Source organism: Ostrea edulis, chromosome 6, assembly GCF_947568905.1.
Source record: "Ostrea edulis chromosome 6, xbOstEdul1.1, whole genome shotgun sequence".
NCBI classification, from domain to species: Eukaryota; Metazoa; Mollusca; class Bivalvia; order Ostreida; family Ostreidae; genus Ostrea; species Ostrea edulis.
The window spans coordinates 43691595-43710042 of record NC_079169.1 but is presented as its reverse complement, the minus strand read 5'-3'; the positions used below and the strand labels follow the sequence as shown (position 1 = coordinate 43710042).

The window sequence follows — 18448 nt, the reverse complement described above, 5'->3', positions numbered from 1 at the left end:
TTTCATATGATGCAATGATGTGTGATCTTGTGATCTTGATCTGGAGGTTTGACCTACGAGTCAATAAGTAACCAGCCTATCCCATTTCCAATTGAACAAGACGGTCACGATTTCCATGCCTTGTTTCAATACATGTTTTATACCTGGGTACAAAATTGCACGCGTATCGAGTCATCCTTTAATATGATATATTGAATGTCAAACATGGCTAGTGGTGCAAAGGCATGCTTTTCTTCTAAAGTTGAGTGCCGTGCTATAATTCGGTACTTGTATTAAAAAGGTAAAACAGGCAAGGAAATACACGGCGAGTTAAACTATATTTATGGTTTTCTGCACCATTTTACGCTCAGGTTAAATTCTGGGTAGGGGAATTCAAACACGGTAGAACGCCTGGACGCCCACTGGATGCCACCAACGAAATGTGTAAGAAAGTTCGGGATCTGGTATACTCTGATAGGCGAATTCAGGTGGAAGATATAGCGCAGGCATTAGGCATTTCACATGGTAGCGTTTCAACAATTTTACATATGATCGTTTAGGTATGCGCAATTTAAGCTAACAGCCTGTTGGGTCCCCAAATCCCTTGGCGATGAGCAAATCGCAACCAGAGCATCAGTATGCCGTATGAAGCGTTTTAGGCCAAAAGATGATTTTTTTTGGCGTCTGATACCTGTAGATGAGAATTGGGTTCATTATTATGAGCAAGAGAAGAAAGCTCAGAGTCGTCAGTGGGTAGGGCCTGGGTTCCCGAGGCCAAAGGAGTTCAAGACGCAACCATCTGATGGCAAGGTGATGGCCACAGTATTTTGGGACACAAAAGGCGTTACCGTGTTGGACTTTTTAACCCAAGAGAAGTACAATAAGTGGAGTGTACTATGCAAACTTGCTAGACCAGCTGAGAACCGCCATCCGTGAAAAACGCCGAGGTAAAGTCTAAAGGTGTTTTGCTGCAACAGGACAACACGAGAGTCCACAATTGCAAAGTTGTAATGGATGCTGTAGAGCGAAACGGGCATGAATTAATACCAAATCCTGCCTATTCGCCTGACCTAGTTCCTAGCGATTTCTTCCTATTCCCAAACTTGAAAAAGGATATCCGTGAAGGTCATTATGGGTCTGACGAAGAAGTCGTGACGGCAGTTGAGGAGTGGGTCATTGGAAAGGACCCTGACTTTTTCAGTTCTGAGCTGATGGCACTTGAGCATAATTAGTCTAAGTGCATCACACTAGAGGGGAATTACATTGAAAAAGAAGGTGGATCTCAACCGGAAATAAGTTAGACTTAGGCTACTTATTGACTCGACCTCGTACTTTTAATAAAAATCTGACCTATACAATATGTCCTGAACTATTGACGGTAGATCTTCTATATCTTGTAGACATATTTCTTATAGCAAGACCTATCATTTCACATCATAATCTTTGACCTTGAAGTTTGACCTACTTTTAAGAAAACGTTATCTATTGAGTAGATGTGGAACTATTTGAGGTGGGGCTTTCATATTTTGTGTATAGATTCTTTATGGCAAAACCTTGTACACAATGCTGTTTGATCTTCTGACCATGGAGTTTGACCCACTTAAAAAACCTGACGTATTAATTTCTTTTGAACTATTTAAAGAAGCACTAGCTGTCTGGTGGAAACAGCTTGCAAACCAATGACAACACAAATACATGTATGCTAACATGTACTTTATTGTGTATGTATGAAGTGGTAAAAGGCTACAAAAAATAGGAAAGAAAATTACTCACATGGTTCACATATTGGCAAAATGAAAAAATATATTAATTGAAAAGTTCCTAGGAAAAAATAATAGTTATAAAGGAATTCATAATGTTCAAAACTAATTCAGAAATGTTTAAAAGCTTACATGATGGTCTACATCGAACGATGGCGAAGGATAGAATATGCTGCTCGAATTGCAAAGGAGTGTTTGAAGTGAAAACTTTAAAACAGGAAGTACTCAAAAAGAAAGTGAAAGTGTACAATAGATAATTCATACGTCATTTATAATTAGGTTGTACGTGTAATAAGTTGTAGCAACACACTCCCCGTCTGGTATGAAAATATCATTAAACTGGCATAGAAAAAAAAAAACACCTTCAAACATAATAAAAATGTTACAATGTTTCGATTTTAAATGTCCATAAAGCGTTCACACTTTTGCGGAATTATTCACCGTTCCAGAATCACTCAGAATGACAAAGAAGCACAATTTCAGTAATTGGGCGCACATATATGCGTGGCTTACCTTCTTTGATAATTTTAACTTCAAGTTTACGAACCAGGCCATCTTTTCCTGGGAACACCCGTTCGACAAGTCCTGTTGGCCAATAATTACGATGACAGTCACTGCCTTTTAACAAAACTAAATCCCCAACACGAATATTTTCTTGCTTGGTTTTCCATTTGCGTCGTACTTGTAGTGATTGAACGTATTCACGCCTCCACCGAGACCAAAATCGCTCGGCCAAGGTTTGCACATATTTCCATTTAGAGGTGTACACGTTATGTAAACTAAGATTCTCGAAATCTTCAACTGAATGGTTAACTTTTTGAGTCAGTAGAGCGCTTGGCGATAATATACATGGCGAATCAGGGTCTGTGGAAACGGGGACCAATGGACGTGCATTTATGATGGCTGTGGCTTCAGCCATAAAGGTGCACAATACTTCATGCGTGAGTTTGGTATGTTTGACCTCAAACAAAATAGAGCCCAATACTCGACGGGTAACACATATGAGGCGTTCCCAAGCACCTCCCATGTGCGATGAGAGGGGTGTGTTGAACTTCCACACAGTTTCTTGTTTTTGAAGGAATGCTTTCAAAGATGAATCTTCAACATAAATGGAGTTGATCCCGAGTTCTCTTGTTCCACCAACAAAGTTAGTCCCCCTGTCTGAAAAGAATTCTTTCACATGTTCCCTGATTGAGATGAAACGACGTAAGGCATTAATGAAGGATGAGGTACTCATTTCTTCAATAACTTCTATGTGGACTCCACGACAGGATAAACATGAAAACAAAACAGCCCACCTTTTGGAATTTGCAGAGCCACCACGAGTTCGTCTTGTCACGATATCCCACGGTCCAAAACAGTTGACTCCCACATATGTGAAAGGCGGACAAGATGTCAGTCTTTCTTTCGGTAAATCTGCCATCTTTTGGGACACAAAGGCTCCACGTAACCTACGATATTTCACACAGGAAGAAATTAAGGAGTATACAAGTCGCTTACAGCTGGTTATCCAATAACCTGCAGCTCTAATAGCACCATCTGTCAGGTGGCGTCCTTGATAGCGTACCAATTCATGAAAATGAAGTTACTGTACGATAAGTTTTGCTATGTGGTGTTTGCCGGGAACAAGAACTGGATTTTTCTCAAAAAGGAACAGTTTGGAGCTATACTTCAACCTTCCTCCAACACGTAGGATTCCACTTGTATCAAGAAAAGGATCCAGTCTTAGTATTTTGCTGTCTCTCGGAATGGGTTTTCCGCATTTAAGGTTTTCGATCTCTTTCCGGTAGGTTTCCTGCTGAACTTGGCTGATGACAAACATTTCAGTGTCTTTGAATAGATTTACGTATGTTTTCTGTCCATTCTTCTTTAGCCGATTTAATATGAAGAGTTTCAGAACTAAAATGGCCTTTACAAGTGTTTCCCATTTGTCAAATCTCACAAAACGAGGCTCCAATGAATTGATATAAAGTTTTGTTTTCATAGAAACTACTTCCTGATGAATTTCACTATCGCATTCTGGAGAAATAAGAGAAAATATCTCTGCCATAGTCTCATCAGATACATGTTTCAGCCATTCAGGACCAGATATCCAACGATTCACCGATGAGTCTAATGCGTTAGAGTGCCCTAGTTGCAGCATCTGCTGGATTGCGGTCTGTAGAGACATAGGACCACTGTGATGGAGATGAGATTCTGTGGATCTTTTCCACCCTGTTGTTGACATACATGAAGAATCTCCGGATAGTGTTCGAGATATATCCTACAACTACTTTGCTTTCCGTGTAGTAATGAAAACGGTCCAAAGATATACTCAGATAAGTTGATATAGCTTTTCCTACTTCAGTGGCTAACACTGCTCCACATAACTCCAATCTGGGAATAGTATGACCTTTGAGGGGTGCAAGCTTGGACTTGCCCATGAGGAATCCTATAGACGAATCACCAGATTCACAGATCACTCTAAGGTACGCTACAGCAGCTATTGCCTGCTCGGAGGCATCAGAAAATACATGAACATCAACATGATGTGCAGTAGAAACTGAGGTAGGTACGATCATACGTGGAACATGGTAACCGTTCATAGACTGTAAAGCATCTAGCCAAGATCTCCATTTGTTGATGTTGTCGTTAGATAGTGGTTCATCCCAATCACTTCCAGATGGTACAAGTTCACGCTGGAGTATTTTCCCACTGATTGTCACAAGAGAAATGAATCCCAAGGGATCAAATAAACTGTTCATGTGATAAAAGTCCTCGTTTAGTTAGTGGCTTTTCATTGTCCGCAATTTGAAACACAAACATATCTTTGTTCAAATCCCAAATCATCCCCAAGTTGTGCTGAACAGGTAAGGTTTCACAAACGTTAAAGTTTTTCAAATTCTTTTCCAAGTCGTCCATAGGAAAAGCCTCCATAACATCAACACTGTTTGAAGCAATTTTATGAAGACGAATATGTCCATTTTCTCTAAGTGTTGCTTGTGTTTTCTTCATGAGATCCACAGCTTCAGATGCACTTGGAAGTGAGATAAGTCCATTATCAACATAGAAATTGTTGTTGACAAACTCTTGAACGCACGAGTTGCCGACTGACAAGGCCTTGCGGAGGCCATATGTAGCTACAGCTGGGGGCAGACTATTTCCAAATACATGACTTTTCATGCGATATTCAATCAGAGGTTTTGTAAAGTCATTATCTTCATACCAAAGGAACCTAAGTTAAAATCCACCTATGACGTCATTCTTTTGTTCGAACACTCCATTATTTTTCAGGAATGGAGTGTTCGGAAAGTAGGTCAACCTTTATACAAGTAGATATAAATGCATGCAACAAAAGAATGAAAAACGTAAGACATGATTAAAATGCACAAACTTTAGTTTTTATTAATGTTTACAGTGCATTTTAAGTGGGTCAATGTACTCGTATCACTCCATTCCTTAAAAGCAATGGACCTCGGCCCCTTCGGTGCCTCGGTCCATTACTTTTAAGGAATGGAGCGATACTCGTACATTAACCCTTACATAATTGCGATGTTCTTCATGTACATGAAATGCATAAAACATTTGCTCAATGTCCCCACAGACAGCTATTGCATCCTTTCGGAAACGCATAAGAATTCCAATGAGATTGTTTGTTAAATCTGGTCCAGACATTAACACACTGTTCAAGGAAATATTGTTAAATTCTGCAGAGGAATCAAAAACACCCCTTATTTGGTTCGGCTTTTTGGGATGGTACACCCCAAAAAGTGGAAGGTACCAACATTCACAGTCTATCTGAGTGGGAGCTACTTCAGCTGCCCCACTTCCTTGCACTTTTGACATGATCCTTGCGAAAACTGGATTCGAGAACCTGAGCACGTTTCTTTGCCTGTAGAAAATTGTTTGGCATCGGAGGTTTACAGTCTTTGAAAGGTAAGGGTGCAGACCAGTGGCCAGTCTTATCCTTACAGAACTCTGCATCCATGAGTGCAAGGAATTTCCGGTCTTCAACTGACGAACCAACTTTATTGTCATTTGGAGTCGTAACAAACACATCATTATGAATTTCTTTGACGTAGATGTTGTATGGACACAAAGGAAATGTTGTATGGCGGCCATCGTTGAGTATGTTTGTTTTGCGCACATTCACTTCCTTTGGAGGATGAGTTTTGCCAATACAAACTTCACCAATAATGACCCAGCCTAACGGAAGATGTTGAGCAAAGGGTTGACCTTTACTACCGATGATTTGATCTTTGACATGATGAACGTCGGGTAAGTCGCGCACAATCAATGGTCCAAATTTCACATTCGGATCTAATTCCGGTAATTTCGAAGAAATCTTGTTGAGATGTGCATGGTGAATGGCCACTTCTGGTGTAGGAATTTCACATAAGTCACTCGGAATAGAGTCACATTCTATAACTTCAGGTAAATTGAACTCAGCTGAGCCATCAATTGACTTAACACACAATCTATCAACACACCTTCCTTCAAATGTCGAATTTCCTGAACAAGTGGACAGGTTATAAGTCTTAGTTCCACCTTCGACTCCTAACTGATTCATCAGATCAGTAGAGATTAGAGTACGGTTGCTCTGATCATCGATTACAGCATACACACGAGTTGCTGATTTTGGATTTGTAGTAGTAAACACATCCACAAGAACAATTTTGCCACAAGAACAACCTCCAATGACATCACGACACAGTTTAGTGCACAGACTTCCAACTTTCTCTGCATTCATATATGCTGTCTCCCCGCCATGACTCTCTGTAGTTTGATCAGGAGTCTGAGGGTGAACGAATGGAACAGAATTATTGCTACGATTTACATGTAAAGCTGTAGCATGGCGAGTTACCACAAATTTCACATTTCACATCCGCACTACAGTTCTTTGAAATATGATTGTCCGAGGCACAACATCGGAATCAAATACGTTTGTCTCTCAAAAACTTCTGACGATCTTGAAGAGATCGCTTTCTGAATCCACGACATTCATTGAGAGAATGACCAGCATTGTGGATAGGACAGTGGACGGAACTTGAGGTTGATATTTCTATCTTCCGAGATGTTACATCATTAGATGTATTTTTTGACTTGGATTTGGCTCCATGATGAACTAAAGTGAGTGACGTTAGTCCAGGATTGTTACGCATTTCACACATTTCTCGTACATAATTTACGAAAAATGAAAATGGCGGGAATGGAACACAGTGACGTTTCTTATAATTTGAAGCTTGGGTCGACCACTTTTCCTGAAGCGAGGGTGGAAGTTTTGTCACAATTGGGAGAACACCAGTTGATAAATTAAAATAACTCAGGAGTAGTGTTAATTCGGGATTTGCCATTGCAGATTCCACTTCGATAAGTACGTCCACAAGATCATATAATTTCGCGTTATCCTTGTTTGTAAGGACAGGGAAAGAGTTGAGCAGACCACGCCGCAAAGGTTTCTGCTTTGTCATCAAACTTTGAAAATCTTGTGAGGAGAAGGTCTTTTCTGAGCATGAATTTTGAAAAGTCTATCATAGGAGCAACACAGGGATTCTCTGGTGGAATATTAGTAGGTGTAAACTTGTATCTGCTCGCTGTCGGGATATATACTGGAGAAGGGTTTTGCGGAATGTTCACTGTAGGTATGCCATGGAAATTAGTCAAACCTGTGTTGTGATATTGAGGTACTGGCTCATTAATGTCAACTGGCTGAGTATTAGGCAGTTCTACAGGAGGGGGGTTCACATGAGGGATATGATCAATGTTTGCTCTTGAGTCTGTCACATGGTCATCCATTACAAATTTCTTAGTCATTTCCTCCTTATCTGCAATTTCAGAGGGAAGATCATTACATGATTTGTCACTGCCTCCTTCTAACACTTTTGTCTCCGCTTCAAGGGCTGCTATCTCCTTCTGCTGGCGAGTAACGTTCAGCTCAGCTTCAATATCAGCTTTTTGTCTCATCAACTGTCCTTCCTGTTTAATGAATTGTAGTTTCGCTTTGCCAGCTTCCGCCTTTGTTCTCTTTATACTTGCTAAAGAGCCATTAGATGAAACACGTGACATCGTTTCTATCAGTTCCAATTTAACAGTTTTTAAGTCATTTGAAGCTCTTTTCACAATACTAATACACTTGTTCATATACACTTTGTAATCTGATAGTAGTTGAGTAGACTCCTCAGTGTTGATACTACTGAGATAATTCTCATATTCGCTAGAATGTTTACAGAATTGTTTGAATTTTGTGTTCAATAAAGAGTCTCCTTCCCTCAGTTTTTTCAGATCTTTCTCACACGTTCCTATAGTCACTAGAACATCTTCTACTTCATTCCAGGATTTTTCAGCTAGGTCTTTAAGTATTTCATGGCGTTCGTTAAACATCTATTGTCCTTTTTCTGTTAATGTCCGTGTCTGCTTCTCTGTTAAGAATTCAGCCATCATACCATCATCCTTTTACTATGCTGTCTGGTGTAAACAGCTAGCAAACCAATGACAACACAAATACATGTGTGCTAACATGTACTTTATTGTGTATGTATGAAGTGGTAAAAGGCTACCAAAAATAGGAAAGAAAATTACTCACATGGTTCACATATTGGCAAAATGAAAAAATATATTAATTGAAAAGTTCCTAGGAAAAAATAATAGTTATAAAGGAATTCATAATGTTCAAAACTAATTCAGAAATGTTTAAAAACTTACATGATGGTCTACATCGAACGATGGCGAAGGATAGAACATGCTGCTCGAATTGCAAAGGAGTGTTTGAAGTAAAAACTTTAAAACAGGAAGTACTCAAAAAGAAAGTGAAAGTGTACAATATATAATTCATACGTCATTTATAAATAGGTTGTACGTGTAATAAGTTGTAGCAACACAAATGGCAACCATTTTTTCTCATAATCTCTCATTGGAATAAGAAAATTATCAATGACTAATAAAAACATTTATTTTGTGCAAAAACAAAAGAAACCCAATAAAACTACGTTAAATTACCGCTACTAGTGTAAAGAAACATATAAGGAATAATCACTGTCTTGCATGGCAATCATTATTTAATTGCCAAATTACACATTCATGTACCTGCTATGAGGTTAAACGTGTTTGAAAGAATTAGATACTGGTGTTATTTCTAAAATATACATAATATAGAGCATTTTCAATTAATTCAATTTTGGTGACAAAATGACAGCTAATGTCCCTTTAAGGTAGGGTTTTCATATTTTGTATATATCTTCTTTATGACAAGGCCTTATCATTTTGTGAAGTTTGACCTTGTGATCTTGACCTTAGAGTTGGACCGTCTTTTTAGATACAATGTATCTGACCTATTCAATATCTTTTATCTGAACTTTTCAAGGTAGATCTTTCATATTTTGTATATAGATTTCTTATGGCAAGATCTTATATTTCATACTATGACCTTGAAATTCGACCTACTTTTAAGAAAACGTTATTTCAAACTCCCCGTCGCGGCCTCATTATGTCACCTACGTATAGACCAAATTCTGTCTATTTTAAGTTGAATTATGCAATGAATAAAGTCAATCACTATTATTTTCCATATAATTCAATGAAAAACGATGGTATGTTGAAGAAATGAATCAACAATTTGGGAATTGTGTACAAGCGATAAAACAACTTTATCTTAAAAATTTGTATGAGGCGCCGTTTTAATATTTTTGAAGTATTTTCTGAAATCAAAAAATCATTTTTTGATATCAAAAAGAATATTTTTTGATATCAGAAAATGATTTTTGATATCAGAAATTCAAATTCTTGATATCAAATAATAACAGTCATTTTCTGATATCAAAAATTTGATTATTTGATATCAAAAATTGATTTTCTGGTATCAAAAATTCGAATATTTGATATCAAAAAATCATTTTTTGATATCAAAAAAATACATCAAATTTTCTGATATCAGGAAATATAATTTTTAAATAAATTGATATCAGAAATTCACATTCTTGATATCAAAAATATAAGACATTTTCTGATATAAAAAATTCGAATTCCTGATATCAAAAATGTTTTCTGATATCAAAAAATCGATTTTCTGATATCAAAAAATTATTTTCTGATATCAGGAATTTAAACTGATTTCTTGATATCACAAAATATATTTTCTGATATCAGAAAATAAAAGAAAATGGCGAAAAATCTTTACAGAAATAATGAATATTCCCTTGACCCGTAGAAAATCGCTGAACAAAATCTACAGCGCCCGATTTGCTTTCTAAAATTCGTTGATGTTTCAGATTCTTTGAAGATTTTTTTTAACGATAGAAAGAATTTTATAAGGGTTCTTGATAATTCTGGACATATTCAACATGTAGAAATGAAGTGTTGAAAACATGATAGGTACATTACGCCATTTAGGAATATAGGCCTATATGAATATGATAGTTTCATCTTCCTGTACAGTGCGTCTCCATCATTCTCCTCGGGTCTCGTTTGCACTTCTTCAGGATCGACCCCGTTCATTTAATAGAGAATCGCGGACAAAGCAGTGCTGATTATTGTAGATATGGAAGAATTTGCCATAATGAATTAGATTTACTATTTATTCCCCACATGCATCTACAGGTTCTCAACAAATTTCAGGCGGGAAGCTGAAGGTTGCATCACAGGGAGCATTCATTAAGTCGATCGAAGTTTTATATTGTAAAACTTAGACGGTACCAGTTTTGATGCACCAGATGCGCATTTCGACAAATAATGTCTCTTCAGTGATGCTCAACCGAAATGTTTGAAATCCGAAATAACTATGAAGTTTTAGAGCTAAATATAACAGTCCACCAGCAGAGGCCTCGACCCAGGGGTCATAATGTAAAACTTAGATGAGTCTTATTTTCTGATATCAAAAAATAGATTTTCTGATATCAGAAAATACAAATCAGTTTTTGATATCAAAAAATCATTTTCTGATATCAAGAATTCGAATTCCTAATATCAAAAAATTATTTTTTTAATATAAAAAAAATCAAAGTCTTGATATCAGAAAAACAAGTTATTTATTGATATCAAGAATTTTAATTTTTGATATCAGAAATCTGATTTTTTTTATATAAAAAAATCTAAGTTCTATTTTGATATAAAAAATCAATTTTTGATATCAAAAATTCAATTTCTTGATATCAGGATATGATTTTTTGATATCAAGAATTCGATTTTTTAATATAAAAAAATCAACCTTATTTTCTTATATCAAGATATAGATTTTTTTATATCAGAAAATAAATTTTTTGATATCAGGAATTCGAATTAAATGTAGTATGAAATAAATCTGTTAATTCCCTTTTTATGGGTCATAAACTTCACCCTAGTTTACATTGGTTCTGTTTCAATCTTTCTTTCCCGCTGTATCTCTTTAGTTTCAACATTAATCCGTAGGATAGCGGTAAATGTACGAACTTTCACATCGATTCATCCCAATTTTCCACACCGGACTCGTTCGCTTTAGAATTTAATGTGATACATAAATGTATATTGCAGCAGGTGTAGAACTAAATTCAAATTTAGTTATCTTAAACATATGTATATAGTTCGATTAAAAGCATGTTCGATTCTAAAAGGCTATGGAAATTGTTAAAAAAATTTACCTTATCTTTTACAATGTTGTTTTCGGGTGGGTGGGGGGGGGGGGTGTTACCTTTTATTCATTGAATAGACTCATAATTTTTTCTTCTTCAGGTAGCAGCCAAAATAAAGTAGATCTAGTAGAATTTGAAAGGCGTTCAATACGGGACTTTCGAGATACGGATTACAATAGGCTGAGCTAGGCCTATGTTTGGTGTCCCCAAATAAGGAAGATTTTTACTAATTGCATACTTTAAAAAAAAGAAAAAAGTTTTGATCCCACCCTCTAGAGTGCAGTGGTCATGAAATTCACAATCTATTGATAGTTTCCCTTATCCCATAGATTTTGTTTATGTTTATCAACGGCATTAGAGTTAATTCCCCTTTCGTAATGCTAGATGGCGTTTTCGTTGTTGACGTCAATGGCTGCTTAACATATACAACGACAATCGATAGTGCTCAGCAACTCTTGTGCATTGGAACCGCATCTATTTCTAACCCAGTCGTCATTTTAATAATGACGGTAAGGTAAGTCTAATGCTTTTTTATTTCAAAACAAATATTTGCAATTATTTAAAAAGTACTGTGTAGAACAAATCAAACGTTACTCATTGATGCTGCCTTGATCAATATTTTGCCTTATTGCATTGATTTTCTTTGACAATCATTGAATTGAATGACAGTCGTGCAGATTTAAACATTCAAATGCTTATTATCATTTTACATTTTGATAAGTTTAAGGTCCAACCGTTTTTTAAATTTTATGGTACCGTAAACACTGTATTTCAATCGTACGCGTACGTCAGTTGAGAAGCCGGTTGGTCTCCGACCCCTCCCCCCTCTTTTTTTTGAGTAAAGTGTTCAATATAATGTTGATATCATATGTTATTAGATTCTTTGGCAGTGATTTGTTGGTTCAGTGTGTATATTTTTGTCTTTAAGGCTGTTCCATACTGAATTCAATATATTGTCCATCATTCAACAGTTCAAACTTCTACAAAACATCTGTTAATTTTGATGTTCATGACCCAGCTGCACAAATGTTGATTCAACAAAAGTGAACTTTCAATTTATTCTTACATCATACATAGCATTGAATAGGCATTAATTATTAGTTAAACTTAACTAACCTTTGTGCACCTTGGTCCAGTATTTTGACTTTACATAAATTCCAGTGGGTTATCCAGTGTTTATGAAGTGGAGTACAATAGCTTTAAAAGCTTAAATATATAATTATTTTATTTCCATATTAGGGCCTCATGGGGCATGACTTACAACACTTATGATTACATATACACACATATATATATATATGCACAAACGGTATCAGGACAACTCGCCCCCAAGACAACTCACCCTCAAGACAACTCGCCCCCTCTTCGGGACAACTTGCCCCCTCTTTGGGACAACTCGCCCCCTCTCATAATATAACTCTCCCCTTCATATCATACATGTTTACAATTATTATTTTTGGTCTAAATCCAAGAGGTGTATTTGCAAAAATTAATAAATTTCTTATAGATAGTATATACATCATTGACAAAAAGACATGTTCACATAAACACCGAACTTCGTGTCTTTTTATGCAAGACAAAAGATTTTAGTGAAAATCCAGTGTTTGGGTTCAGTAAATTCATCATCACTTTTATGTACATGTAAAATATATAATTTCAGCAGAAACAAATTAGTGTTTGGTAGGGAGAGTAATAGCTTGGTCTTCAGTCTTGGTCTGTTGTTAAATCTAATTGTTTGATTTCCCCCAAGCTGTTATCAATTTACTTCAAACATTAAGGTACTCATCATCAGAGTACTCTACACTTTGAAATCGCCGCGTAAAAAAACAACAACATAAAAAAAACAACAACAGCAAAGCAAACCAAAGCCATTATCAAATTTCAAAAATGGAAATTTTATGATTTTTTCAACGGGAATTAGTTGAGAAACGCATTAAAAGATAATTACATGTGTCAGAATATTCATGCTTCACATTTACACTTATGTATACTGTATCGATAAAACACACACACACCTCCCAACCCCCCAAATTTTTTCTCAGTATTGGAGACATTCAATCAATTACCTGAAGATCAGTAAATGTAATTTTCCTTGCCAAATGAATTATGAAAAACATGATTTTTTCTGAAATGCAATAATTAAATCTGTGTATAATTCTGTTAGAATTTACCATTCATGTTAAAGAATGAAATAAAAAGACGTATCATTATAGGGTTAAAAGTGTAAATTTTTGTACAATTACTCATATACACACACAAAATGAAAATAAAATGTGTTAATATATCTATATATAATATTGGGGGCGAGTTGTCTCAAGAGAAGGGGCGACTTGTCCTGAGAGGGGGCGAGTTGTCTTGGGGGCGAGTTGTCCAGCTTCACATGAAAACAAAGAAACACATGAAAATAGCATGACAACAGATGGAATCAACTCTTTTCAGATTGTACATCACAATATGACAATATATAATGATATAATTGTATCAATATATTTCGGGAAGATATGGTTTTATATTTTATGCACAGATGAAACATTTATAGTACAAAATAACTTTCATAAACTATTCCGAAATATTAATTTCCTTGTTGGAAAAGGGATGACCACAACAAAAAGTAATGTAAAGCTTTGTATCTGATTAATGTCAGTTACGCTTAAAGTAGACCTATATTCGACCTACGGCACAATCAAATGTAAATGCGGAACCATGTGTCCGTTTTCCGAAATGTGGTATTTTAAAGATATCGGTTTGATTTTTACATGGTGATATGAATGTCCGATATCGATTCCTTCCAGGTCGTTCTTATCAGCTGCAGTCAAATTTTGTATTAAAAAGGGGGGAGGATAAAGATGATTCAAGCTTTAGAAAAAAATCAGTTGGAGAACAGACAACAATTTGATGGATGAGGGCGTGTCAATTGCATTGTACATGCCCATGAGGTACATTGACTATTCATGAATGTAAAAGTTTTACAATGATCCATGTTCAACATATGGAATTACGCGGGCATCAGAAAGTTGGGGAGACGGTGGGAAAGGGGGAACCAATTCATATTTCCATCATAATATTTAATATTATTTCTTTTGTGAGGGTCCGGGTTAAAATAGGTCCTCAGTACCCCATGCTTGTCGTAAGAGGCGACTAAATGGGGCGGTCCTTTGGATGAGACCGCAAAAACCTAGACCCCGTGTCACACCAGGTGTGGCACGCTAAAGATCCCTACTCAAAGACCATCAGCTTTGAGCATAGGACAAAATTTTGCAGCCCTTCACCAGCAATGGTGATGTCTCCATATGAGTAAAAAATTCTCGAGCGTAATAATTGCTAATTCAAAACTACGCAGCTGTTGAATCCAAATTATCATGAACAAATACATGGTAAGCTTGTGTAAAAATAAAAGTTCACACTTCGCTGCTCCAGTGACCACAGATATCGTAGTTGTATTCGCTGCTCCAATGTTGCAGATATTGACGTAAGCTTCAAAGAACGGCTGTAAATAATTTGTTTTATTTCACAGACCATCATAAATTTGTCATTTTTTTCCTCATCCCCTCTCCTTTTTTTTCAAAATTATTGGGGCGGCATCTGTATAACGCGATTAGTTCCTTATTGAGATTGCATCTACTTATATCAGCGTAAGTGGTGTACATGTACGTATATATCCAATTTATGTACATGTAAATGATTTCATGACCAGTAGATATTCATATAAAACTTTGTCTCAGGATAAAAGATATAACACACATTAATCATATAAGCAAAACCATCAAAATTCAGTTTGTTACTTTCGTTTTACATTCACATTGTGAATAGCCTTCTTTAGAATGATTCCCCCCCCCCCCCCCCCCCCCCCCCCCCCCCCCCCCCCAGATAAAATGTAAAATCTAATTGCAAACCACATGTATCTTATAATACTTATAGTTTAATATATTGGTTCAAATTATTATCCAAGGTTGTAAATATACTCAAATTTCACATGTAGTATGAAAATATGATAATGTATGATTCAAGATTTTTTTTGGGGGGTGTACTTGTTGTAGAGCTTATAGCTTTTAAAATGATAAGTCAACATATGATTTTTTTTACGCAAATCCTTTTTCTGAGATAATAATCTGTAAATTAAAAACAATTTATTCAAGGTTTAGTCCATAAGAATTGGGGAAAAAGACCAATATTGACATCAAATGGTAATTTCAACAGGAATGAGTCCAGTGATGTTTCAACTATGTAAACACCTAATTATCCCTCTGCCACTCAACAAAATCCAACGGAAATTATTACATGCTTGGGTAACTGTGGGTATACGCTACCACCACTTTGAGAGATGGAGAGTGAAAAACAATGAAATGTGTTTTAAGGGACCCAACTTCACTTCGAGAGATCGATAGTAAATTTGCTTTGTTATATAGAGAAAAAAAATCGGGACCATGATTTCACTTCGAGAGATCAAAGTTTGAGCCATCGAAAGTCACCTGTATGGATCTTTGATGAATATGAGCTGTGGGATACTGGGTTTTTGTTTTGGAATTGGTGTTATTCATATACAGTGAATGTTCTAAAGATTTTCCATAGTGCACAAAGACCCTGTCACTAGATATACTAGATATTACATGTGGAACACTTAGATATAACCTATGATATTTAATATGTGAGAGTTATCATTTGTAAATGTCAATCATTTCTTATTTTAGGGTGATGATTGCCTGCAAGAAATGGTTCTTACCTGAAGTGTAACAGATACAAGAACAAAACAACATGAACCGTGATTTGGAATTTCCTGCAGTTTTATACAATGTCTGATAAATATTTCTGTCCACGTCTTGTTGACTATATTCTGATTGTGGGCAGTCGACATCCAAATAACAACAACAATGTAGCCCAAACTCCAGAACTTCTGCGCAGATACCCGCTAGAAGATCACCACGATTTTCCACTGTCACCAGATGTCATCTTTTTCTGCCAGCCAGAAGGTTGCATCAGCGTGGGCCCGAAGCGCATGAGTCTGAGAGAGACCACTTCATTTGTGTTCACCTTGACTGAGAAAGATACAGGCAAAGTAAGATATGGAATTTGTGTGAACTTCTTTCGACCCATAGAGAGAAAAATTTCCGAGAAATCAAAATCTCTGAGTACTTCTTGGGCAGATGATAATGGAAATACAGACCAGGACAGGAGAAAATCTCCTAAAACCAAGCGAAAATTGAAGACAGCAAATCGTGTTAGAAATAATACTTTGACCTCATTGTGTATTGTGACACATCACCCATTCTTTTCGACTTTCCGAGAATGTCTGTTCATTCTGCGTAAACTTATAGATGCTTGCCATGATAGAAGTTGTACAAAGAGAATTGGTGGATCCAAAGCAATAACAAGGTGTGTATGATAGAGTTAGCTTTTTCTTGTGGATGTTGCAGGATAACTTCTGAGATCGAGAAATTTTTTGAAATGCTTTTATATTTCAAACAACATTTCGAGACCAAGGAGGTTTCCCTGCATCATTCAAGAAAACAAATAAATTCTATAATTCTATTATGGCTCAGAAATATACAGTTTACCTATGCAGCTATGAATTAGGTCACTTGTCTTTGTGACATCATGGCAGTATCCGAAACGGACGAGGCCTACCTGTTCTTTGTTAAAAAAGGTGAGATATGGTAGGATAAAATATTTCAAGTATTTAGTTTGATATTGATGGATTCTATCAACTGCTTTGAATACACAGTCCAAGAAAACTAAACATCCATGAAGAGGGTTAACTTATCTGTGCATCGCCATGTTTGTTTACACACATGTATATTGATCTCGCAATGCAGACGATCAATTTAGGCTGTTTTGAATGACTAATATTCTTCAGTCATTTATATGTTTGTTTTGCAACATATTGATTGTTTTGATTATGAAATTGAATTATCAGTGATGGACTTTATTGTTTTATTAGCAAAACATGAAGACTAGTGCAAATTAGATGTGTATCAATTTTCTCATTATCAGTTTTCTTTTAAAATCCCTGTTTTGATAGAGATAAAATGTGGCTGTTTTTTCTGTAACTGGGCTTCACTGATCAATAAGGCAACATTTGGTAAGAATCCCAGGCTTAAAGAACAAACTGTTCGAAGTACAAGCATCAAACCTCTCATTACAGCTGCTTCATTTAATATTATTGATTGCATCTAGTTCCTCTGAGATAATTTTAAACCAATACACTATCATGCATAACACTGTAGGGCATAATTTCTATACAGTCAGGCCTCATTATCTGGATGCCAAACATTTGAGACTTTTTAGCATCTTAAAACTAATTCTGTTTGATGCAGTTTAGTTATCTGAATGCTTTATTACTACTACAAATAATTTATCTGGACAGTTGTTTGCTTCTCAATGATATTTCTTGAAAACCAATGTTTTATTTCTTTATTTGATGCAATTCAGTTATATGGATGGTTGATTTATTAGGACATTGTGACTGCACATGTAATTTTAAAAAGTGTTGAAATTAATGAGGCTAGATTATATTGCTGGTATTCATATTTGGACATATAAGAAGCATTCAAAAATATTCTGGAACTTTCATTTTGTTCAAATTGATACTTTGTATCCTTATTAGCTCCTAGAATTAATCGTCAATATATTCTGTGAATTTTTTTTATGCATATACAGACCCTGAAACGTGCTACTACACCTCCAAACCGTTTCATTTCGTTCCGTGCAAACCGTTCAGCATTTCGTGCAAATCGTTCACCGTTTCGTGCAGACCATTCACCGTTCCATGCAAATCGTTTCGTGCAAGAATCGTTCTGTGCAGGATCAAGCCACGCCCATAGAAACGGGCAGATCATTCAAACCACACCCTTAGAAACATACAGACCGTGCAAGTCATTTCGGCATGGGATGTAGGACAGGTAAACATTGTTGGGAATTTGACCAATTATTTCAAAATGTCTCTAAGATGGGATTTCAACAGTGAAAATCTGCAAATAATAAGAAAAACCCATTTTATCATAAAACCACCAGGCAGAGCAAAATCCGATGCCATTTTCTCATCCTTGGTAGTTTCTAGCAAGTGCAGAGACATGTATATTTCTGCCCTCGTTATCTTTTTTTTTTTTTTTTTTTTTTCTTTTTTTATAGGAATAA

General features: G+C 36.1%; 3 protein-coding genes across 13 annotated transcripts in view; 1 reads left to right on the top strand and 2 right to left on the bottom strand.

Annotated features, from left to right (window-relative positions):
• Positions 1–3859: 3859 nt before the first annotated feature.
• Positions 3860–4483, bottom strand: LOC130047275 (uncharacterized). The gene has a single exon (XM_056141906.1). The coding sequence runs from the start codon at positions 4481–4483 to the stop codon at positions 3860–3862; it is 624 nt and encodes a 207-aa protein (XP_055997881.1).
• Positions 4484–5097: 614 nt separating this feature from the next.
• LOC125648429 (uncharacterized) lies at positions 5098–8525 on the bottom strand. The gene is made up of 2 exons (XM_048875542.2): positions 8421–8525; positions 5098–8271 (listed from the first exon to the last, which is right to left on the bottom strand). Exon 2 carries the CDS (start codon positions 8097–8099, stop codon positions 7122–7124), a length of 978 nt encoding a protein of 325 aa, XP_048731499.2. The 5' UTR covers positions 8100–8271; positions 8421–8525; the 3' UTR covers positions 5098–7121.
• Positions 8526–11699: 3174 nt separating this feature from the next.
• The window catches only part of LOC125648398 (MAP kinase-activating death domain protein-like), a 112021-nt gene continuing 105272 nt past the window's right edge, over positions 11700–18448 (top strand). For all 11 annotated transcript variants that reach the window (XR_008795805.1, XM_048875456.2, XM_048875457.2 and 8 more), the window contains exons 1-2: positions 11700–11831; positions 16006–16687. Coding sequence is in view for 10 of the 11 variants with exons in the window: in XM_048875456.2 (XP_048731413.1) it covers positions 16107–16687 (581 nt within the window). In the remaining variant the exon portion in view is untranslated. The remainder of the gene's footprint in view (positions 11832–16005; positions 16688–18448) is intronic.